Source organism: Myotis davidii, unplaced genomic scaffold (assembly GCF_000327345.1).
Source record: "Myotis davidii unplaced genomic scaffold, ASM32734v1 scaffold370, whole genome shotgun sequence".
NCBI lineage: Eukaryota > Metazoa > Chordata > Mammalia > Chiroptera > Vespertilionidae > Myotis > Myotis davidii.
The window spans coordinates 3,479,105-3,488,414 of record NW_006288615.1 but is presented as its reverse complement, the minus strand read 5'-3'; the positions used below and the strand labels follow the sequence as shown (position 1 = coordinate 3,488,414).

General features: G+C 44.3%; 1 protein-coding gene across 6 annotated transcripts in view; it reads right to left on the bottom strand.

The window, feature by feature from the left end:
• Nucleotides 1–9,310, bottom strand: part of EIF4E2 (eukaryotic translation initiation factor 4E family member 2) — a 31,629-nt gene that overhangs the window by 4,601 nt on the left and 17,718 nt on the right. For 3 of the 6 annotated variants that reach the window (XM_006760427.2, XM_006760428.2, XM_015561874.1), the window contains one exon: nucleotides 8,779–9,044. The exons of 1 other annotated variant lie outside the window; for it this stretch is intronic. In XM_006760427.2, coding sequence (XP_006760490.1) covers nucleotides 8,972–9,044 — 73 coding nt within the window. In that variant the 3' untranslated portion in view covers nucleotides 8,779–8,971. Of the gene's footprint in view, nucleotides 1–4,189; nucleotides 4,268–8,778; nucleotides 9,045–9,310 lie in introns of those variants that run through there. 2 more of the 6 variants (XM_015561872.1, XM_006760429.2) reach the window with 1 other exon arrangement.

Genomic DNA, 9,310 nt, shown 5'->3' with positions numbered 1-9,310 from the left:
GAGAGAGAGAGAGAGACATTGATGTGAGAGACAGATCAATTGGTTGCCTCCTGCACAAGCCCTGGGGATCAAGCCTGTAACTGAGGTACGTGTCCTTGACTGGAAATTGAACCTGAGACAATTCCGGTCCGTCAGCCAACACTTTAACCACTGAGTAAACTAGCCAGGGCCCATCTCTTCCTTTTGATGCCACCTCTATTCCCATTAAGCAACTGGATGACAGAAGTCAATGAGCAGGGAGAAATAAGATGAGTGACTAGAAAGGCGGCGGGTGTGGGAGTAGATTCAGAGAATTTTCTGACTATGGGAGAATGATCTATCTTGGCATAAGAGAGATGGCAGACAAGGATTTGGATGAACCCTTTCAGCTGGTTAGTGATGTAAAGAAGAGCATTTTCAAGATGTCACCACCATAAGTAGGTGACCATCTTTTGGAAGAATTCCTGTACTGTGCTGGGATTGGGCCAGAAACAAATTTTTCTTTCTGTGGCAGGTAAACTGAAGAGCTCTATAACAATTTCCCATTTAGATATTTAATATTTATTCTAATTATTTATATTGTCTAGATCTCTTCAGAGTCAGAAAACCTAAGACATTATAATCATGCTAAGGTCTGTAAAATGGAAAAGGGGAGGAGAGGAGTAAAGAAGCCAGGAGAATCAACTGTTTTTCCAGTTTGATATAAAGGATCAGAAAGAGCAACAGGATGGGTGACAGGCTCCTGACAATGACAGGCTGGTGGCAGTTGGCATGGGTCCAGCCTTTCTAAAACAAGTAGGCTGAGAACAGCCTGGTACCAAATTTAGTCTGAGGAATTTGTTCACCTCAAACCAGCTGAGAACTGATCCTCCGTTCTGTCCCTCACCCCAGCTGCAATGCACAGAGAGACTAAGAGAGGGAAAGGGAGAATGGAGACAGGAAATGGCAAAGGCCACAGGCGACTTTTGTTTTCTTATAAAAAGATGGGCTTTTGTTCTTTTAAAAGCAAACTAAAATTTAGAAAACCCCGCATGAACTCCTGCTAGCTAGCCCCTCCAGCCGCCTAGCAATGCTGAGAAGGTGCGTGGACTATCAGAAGTTTTATTGTTTTTGATATGAAAGGTGTTTTTAAAAATGAAAAAATTTACATTCTCATCTGTGAATTTAGTAAAGGGGCTTTCAGACATCAAGATGTCCACAGTAGCCCAACCAGCGTGGCTCAGTGGTTAAGTGTTGAGCTATGAACTAGAGGTCACGGTTGATCCCAGTTGTGGGGCATGCTGGAGGCAGCTGATCAATTATGCTCTCTCATCATTGATGTTTCCATCTCTCTCTTCCTCTCTAAAATCAATAAAATCTATATATTTTTAAAAAGGTGTCTACATTATCCTAACTCATTCCAGAAGATTTTTACACGCCAGGGCAGAGGACACGGGAGCCAAAAGACCCACAGTGCCAGAGGGACTTTCTCTACTGGATGACCCTCTATCCTGATGACAGGGCCTCAGAAATAGCAGAACTCCATCGAAATTGGCTTCTAACTTCACATTTGAAACAGCTTTCTAATCTACTCTGCCTCAAAATAATCACCTTCTTGTACTTCTAGAGAAATGGACAAGTACAAACTCTGGAAAGAATGAGCTAAGCATAAGGTAGTTAATTCCTGAGGAGAGAGCCACGGGGGAGTAGGGTGGTCGGTTCCTCAGAAAAATGCCTCCTGCTCTTAGAGAAACCTGCCCCTATGTTGATGCCCATTGGGGGTATCAAAATGATTCTGGTCCTTTAGGGAGGGCTGGGAGCCACCTAGGAGAAGCCCTCCCTGAGTGTCTGCTCTGATGGGGGCTCTGAGAGCGGTTACAAATTGGCCCATGGGCTTAAGTATCCATGCACTTCAGGGGAACATTTCCTGACTATGTCCACCCCAGGCCAGCTCGGGCTCCCTCCTGCATGTTAAGTAAAACTGCTAAGGTCCTAGGTGCAGTGGGACCAATTTCAATGTCTAATCTCTCACTGAGTGACCACACCAACTACATTCCCCAAAGATACAGAACACTTGTTCTGTGCCTGCCAGCCCAGACAAAAGTAACCAGAATCCTCTCCCAGCAGCTGACAGGGACTTCAGTGAAGGCATGGTTGGAAGGGCAATATTGATTTGTAATGGGGGTATCAAATGAAATAGTCCTAAAATATTAGCAGCCATATAGAATGGCATAAAACATCAGAGAGAGGAGAAGTACTGTAGTTTAATAAGAATTTATTTAAATAGCAGTTGTTATTCCTTCACAGATCATGATCTCCTTGGAAGGGGAAAATGCAAAGAGAGGATGAGAGGCTAAATGTCAGAGGCGCCTGAAATGGCAGCTCCAACAACACGAGCTGGTGTGTGCATCTTCTGGGAGCACTTCCTTCAAGGTTCAATCAATAGAGATGAAATATGAAGAAGACCTTCTCAAGTCTGTTAAGACAATGGAGTAAGCTGGGCATTTTTTTTATTAGACTCTAATACTCCTCTCAGACTTCCAAGTCCGTGCCTCAAAGAACAGAATTACCTCCTTCATCTTCCCATAAAAAAGACAGGGAATGGGGAGGAGGGAGAACACAGACTGTAAAATGGCAATCATGCACAGATAGGACTTTTCAAAGCAACTCTGAAATTTTTTCTGGGAGATTTAGTGTTAGCTAAAGGGAGAGGGAATAATTTTAAATTTTCTTCCATTCTGATTATTCCAATTTCATTTTAAGGCTTTTTTTTTTTTTTTTTCATGGACCTAAGATGCTGTTGACTTTTAAAGGTATCATCATTTCATGTACTTTAAGAAGTAAACATTGCCAATTAAACTATGACAAAAATCTTTATTACGTTCACTGTAAGCATTCCAATTTTAGGGGTAAAAAAAAAAAGGTTATCTTAGAAATAATTAAATATGGATGGTAATATTATTAAACAATTCCATATAGCACCAGGCCTCCGGAAATTAAACTTTAAGTATCTATTCTGCAGCCTGCAAATCAATGTATCTAATTGTACAGCTGATGCTTCTCATCCCTCCTGCATATTAGCAGTCATCTCAGATTCCATGCTGACCACACTTTACAGAGAAACCTTTTAAACTTCAATTTAAAAAATCTAACATTATCTAAAATTGAATTTATAATATGGGAATTAAACCATTTTAAAAAGAGGTGTGGCATCATGTTTGTGTGCAAAAGTTCTGGGACTGTTGTCTATCCCGAGTCCTCAGACCCCTGCCCACCAGCATCTGTCCCTCACAGTGTCACCCTCTCTCTTTAGCCCATCTGTGGAATGCAGGTCTCCTCTTCTTGAAAAGCCTCACTTCCTCCCTGGGAAGGTGGAGTTCTGAAGCAGCTAATACTGTTGATGTGATCTGTTCCATACTTAGAAATCCTTTCTTAGGAATGGTGGTGGTGGTGGTGGTGGTGGTATGGGGGGTGATGTCCAGGAAAACAATCTCAGGTCAGGCCTATACAGATCCTATCCTTCCATCTACCTCTCTCATCCTGAATAAATGCACTCAACTTCCCTGCTGCAGCAGCAGACATGTTGAGTGGTGCTCAACCAAGAGACACTCTCCTAACCGATATACAGATGTTCTCCCAGTGAATGCTTCATCTGGCCTGGCCTTCAACATCTCAAGGCCTCTCCCTGCTGGGAAACGTGCGATGGTTATTACAGTACACACAGGAGCTGTCTCCTATGGAGCCCGGCATCTGCCCCGCCCTCTCACTGCGAAAACATCAAAGTTCTACCACTGGCTCCTCATAACTGACAAACACCGCCAGCAAGCAAGAGACATACCTCTCACCTACTCCATGTAAGTACAGGACACTGTCAGATCGTTTAAAATGGCCACATCTGAGCAAAAGAAACAGGACTTGTGGCACATTTATAATCATGAAATGCTGTCATCCGAAGAGATCTGAGAGATGTCAGTGAAACCTCACTTTCCAAGTGAGAAACGGAGGTACAGTGAGGTTAAGTGGCCTGCCCAGGGTTCACCCCAAAACATGTCTGGACCCAGTGTTTTCTGAGACTGACAATCAGTCAGAGAGGCTGGAGCTGATTTGGAGCTGACTCCATGCTGGCAGAACAAGGTTGGGGCAAGTGAGGAGGGCACAACCCCTGGGAAAGAGGAGTCCTATGGCTGAGAGGTATGACAAAAGGTTACAGAGAAGATTGACAAGGCCCTACCCTGAGTATGAGAGACAGAGGGGAGCGTCCGATCAGCGGCCGCTGCTGTTCACCAGGCCATGAAACTCCTCCCAGGCCCTGGCAAACCAGAGACAAAAAACATAATAGCACATTCAGATCAAAAGCTTTTTAACAGAGAGAACACATAACCCCACATCCCATTCCAGATACCCTCAAGGTCAAGTGCAGCCCACAGTACCTGGAAGCATAGCAATAAGCGTTCCCACCTGGACTTTCCCTCAGATTCACAGTAATGCCAGTGCCTTTAGGGATAGCTGGCACTTGTCCTGGAGGATCCACTGGTGAAGACTGGCCCTCACTATTCCCGCGAGGCTTTGTATCCACTCCTTCAACAAGTCTACCGGGGAGGCCAATGAGGTCAGAGATAAGCTCAGCCATCACAGAAGACACCCCCGATTCTCTGGAGCAAGGGCAGCAGTGGGAGGTGAGGACAGGTGGCAGGAACTTTCTTATCGGGCCTCACCTTGAGGTTAATGGCAGGGACCCGACAGCATTATGGTGTCTAAAGATGCAATGGGGAAACTACCTCTCAGTTTTCACATTTTCAACCTTCTGACCCTTCTAACTTCAGACCCCAAATTTGTACCAGGTTGTTTCAGAATATACCTATGTAAGTCTCTTAAAATTTAAGCTGTGTAAGAAAGAAAAATTTAAGATGTGCAGGTCACAGGTCAACATTTCCAGGAACAATGCTCATGACTTCCACGCTGATTAACTCAGAAACAGGGGTTAGGAGGACTAAGAATGTGATCGAGGGGTACACAGTCTCTGAGTGTGCTCAACAAAGAGCCCTTGGCGACTGCTGGCTGAAAAACAGGAGAAACCGAGTCCCTATGCATCCGAAAGCCCTACCACCTCATTTTCTGAAGAAGTGATGTCCTAACTTTAGCCCCAGCCACTTCTCAGCCCCACTAGGACAGAATGTCTGGTAAGTCCCCTGGGAATTGTGTGTGTGTGTGTGTGTGTGTGTGTGTGTGTGTGTGTGTGTGTGTGTGTGTATGGAGTTATTTGAGGCTTCTAAACCTAAAATTCCTTTTTGCCAATTATTCATCCTTGGTTTAAAGGGATGACAATACCCCAGATGACAACATATTGTGTCACTTACTACAGGCTTAGATTATGGCCACTAAAATACAATTTTTACCAGACTTTTTAAAGGTAGCTTTTCTTCTTTTTTAAATAGGGAGAGATTAAATACAGAGACTTGGCACAACAAATTCACTCTTCTAGGTGATACTTATACGTGTTTCATCAGTATTTCCCTTTTGAACAGGAGCATTTATAAATTCATTATCTACCTCTTAGAATAAGAAGTTGATGTACAGTTAATGGTTTCTTCAGAGAGTATTACCAAAATTACAAATATATGATAACTGAAGAAAGTATAAAACCACCAAACAAGTGTGCCAGTCTCTGTTAGTTCAAACAATTTCCACATCAAGAAATCTGTTTCACAGCCCATTCTGGTGACGGGAACGCGATGACGAGCTCTGTGAGTCCAGGAGTGACATCAGAAGGCCCTTTCACTTCATTCCAAATTAAGACACGGGTAGAGCAAAATCTGATGCTTGGGCAATGACCCAGGAAACCCCCCTCTCATTTTAACATTGAGATTTAAATTCTATCTTAAGAGACTTAAATGTCCAGAGAAATTACATGGTTTTGTTGAAGCTTCATCTCCTGTATCCTTTTGTTTACAGAAAGGCCTACGCTAGTCCAAACAGAGCAGTTCTCTGTCAAAAACCTACACTAACCCATTCTGGTATTAAACTGGCCTCCCATTTTCTTCAGAAGTATCTTCCTCACATATTAAACCTCAACATGAGGAATCTGGGTGAAGAATTTTCCTCACATGGATACAGTGGAAATAAATTAGTTGTTCATAATCACTGGTACAATGTAGGTCAACAAATCACTTGCCTAAAGCTAGGTGCGAACATTCTACTCTTTTCCATATGACATCCCACTCATACTGGTAACATTAAAACTTGCTTCTTTTAAAGGTAAAAAAAAAGAAGTTACTAGTAAATGTTAAAAGTGTCATATGAATGAAGTTTCTAAAAGAATAAGTGAGATTAATATAGCCTACAGAGAATTCTGAACAATTTCAAATGACAGAATCAAAAGAGTCCTTTAAAGACCACTCGTTTCAGCTCACTTACCAGAAAGCAAACTGAGCACAGAGGTCCATTTCTGTGTAACTCCGAATGTGTCCCATCCTCCCACCACCTACAGCCTGTTCATAGTCTTGCACTCAGCTGGCCCTCAATACTCATGGACAAGCTCTGCCTCCTGCTAGTCTGGGCTTTCTTTACTTTGAACATCAGTAAGGAGTACCTTTCATAAGGCAGGCCAGCAGTTAACACCGGTGTGATCCAGTGCCATCGGGTTGATTTAGCCACAACACAAGGGATATTTAGTTGCTGCCTACAAAGTTCCATGTTTAAGTATAATGAAATCTAAAAAGGTTAAAGAAATTACCCATGATTTGACCCTTTTCTCCTCTAGAATAAAGAAATAAAGTCACCTACCCTCAGCTTTCTCTGCAGAGAGGTCTGGTCACTTTCCCCAACACTGTGGCCTACTGAGTGAAGCTGGCCCTGTCTTCCCCTCTTCCATCCGGGCCAGATGCACAAAGGGATTCAACGGCACTATTCCAAGAGTTATTTCCTCACAAAAACTGTGCCCAGTTTTATCCTGGGGGTCCCACGATTCTGGGTTGCAAGTCTGTCTTAGATTTCTTCTCAAAATGGAGGACAAAGTGAGGACCCAAACCTATAAACCTTAACGCGATTGGCCTCATTAGGAGCCATGCACCTGAAGCGAACACTCCATCTAACAAGTTTCCCGTTTCTCAGTGGGACCTGCTATTGACAACACAAGGGTAGGAGGCAGCAGGCAGGCGTCCCCTCTGTAGCAAGGAAGCTCTGGTGATGTGAGCAGCAGTGTGTGCCTCTCAGCTCACCTAGGAGCGTAGCAGGAAAAGGCCACAAGCAGTTTGATTAGGGGCAGGCTGGAAAACCAAACAGTTGAAAAAGGACATTGGAAACACAGCAAGGTGGAGGTATATTTGACTGAGAAATCTAGGCCACTCCTACAAAAAGTCCCGCCAGAACACTTGGGAGTATTCTCCAGAATACCTTTTTCCTTCATTTTCCCTTAAATTCTCAAATCCCAGGAGCTGCTGTTCCTTGGCTCAAGCAAAGCCATACCTGTGAGAGGCACAGGAAGGGAGTAAAGCAGACCAGTTCTGACTTCTGTTCACATGTGACAAGGATCGGAGGGGGGCTCAAGATCATTTTGGTGCTTTCTGATCAACTTAGGAAGGTGATGTCAAGCTCATCCCCTGGACCAATTATATTAGGTGAAATTAAGGTCAATACATGTAACATAATAGCAGAAGGCAAGAGGGAAAAGGCCATAAGAGGTAACTCTTTGACAAATGCTGAAAACAGAGAATAGGCATTTCCACATAACATTTTCTAGAGACTTCAACCAATTTTGTATGTGCAATAAACAAAGAAGCAATGACACAAACACCTCCAGAAAGTTGAGCCCAGGGTGCTGTCCCAATGTGTGTTTTGTGGGATCACAGGCCACGTGGAGACTGGTGGTCAGTCAGGATGGTACAAGCATAGGGTGCTGCTGCCAGAATGGAACAGCCACTTTGGAAACTTCCACATTACGCCCATAGCCACCTTCACAGATACTATCAGGCAACCTGACCCAGTGTCTGCAAAAATGTTTATTTTTGGTTTTGGTGTAGCTCCCAAGAAAGCCTGAAGTAACATAAGGCCTGCTGCAATTGTACATGCAGGTTAGGGCCTGCAGGCCAAGCTGCAGGTTACACAAGCCAAGCCACAAAGCATGTGAGGGGCTGGCACGTGCTGCAGTCAGATACCTAAGGAGCAAACTCACGGAGGATGAAGATGTTTCCCCTCCTCAGATTCTAAGGCACAATTACCCTGGGAGAATGGGAAGGGCTAGAACAGTGAGACCTTGCAAGCAGAGTTAGCCCAAAGAGGAGGATGACCTGGCCCTGAAGGGAAAGCGGAAGGGAGAGACTGGCAAAGAGCTGTGGCTTGGGCAGCCCTGGCAGTGAGAAAACCCCTTTAACACCAAGCAAGGAAGCTATATATGTACAGCCACACACAGATGGAAGCAGGAATTTACCTCCAAGCAAGAGATTTTTTTGAAGTAAAAGCAAATGATGTCAGCAAAGCAAAGGCTGAGGATCCCGCCCCTCCCTTTCCGACCTTAAGGACTTTCAAGCTGAATTCTACATCAGAAATCACTGCTCTTGTTAATCAGCGTGACTAGATGGAGACTGAAATTCAAGGACCAGAAAACGGGTCTCATGTTGAGAGCTAGATGTCTCTCATTATGTCAGACCTCAGCAGAAGTAGAACAAATACCACATGACACTGTACAATGGGCTTATGGAAATGAGGCTGCATTCCCCCAATGGCCCTCCATGGAGAAGTCTGTGCCGTTCCTTAATATGGTGACAGTCAGTTTGAAAAGCCACTTCTTTGATGCACCATAAAGAGCAAGAGCATGAGACAAGCTAGTTTAGCACCATTTATTAAGTGATCTCAGCTGTTGTAGTAGCTGCTGTGTGTCAGCCTGTTCTTAAAACATAAAATGCTCTTCCAATTCCTCTTGTCCAGGACAGAAGAATCTTCCAGGTAGCACGCCAACAGAACAAGAGACTCCGATGATGCCAGCTTCAATGATGGTGCCATCCAGAGAGGGAGAAGGTCATGGCACATTCACCCTCAGCTTCCAGAGGTTTTGAAAAAGGAGCCTTTGGGGGCCCAGCCTGCCTGGCATTCTAGTGGAAGTGCAAAAGGTTGGCACATTGGGAGAGGAAAGAGAGGGAGACGCAGGGAAAGTAGCATCTGGGTGTCAAGGAGGGTTTTTTGGTCCCTGTAGCTGCAGACTGGAGTACTAGGCAGACCTCTGGATAAAGCAGTGAGCAGCAATCTAAGGCAAAAAGCCCACAGGCTCTCCTAAACTCTGTAAGGACTTGAATGCAGTTCTACAAGTCAGGAAAAACTGCCCCAGGGCATTAGCAAGGTAGAACAGTGGAAAGGGGAA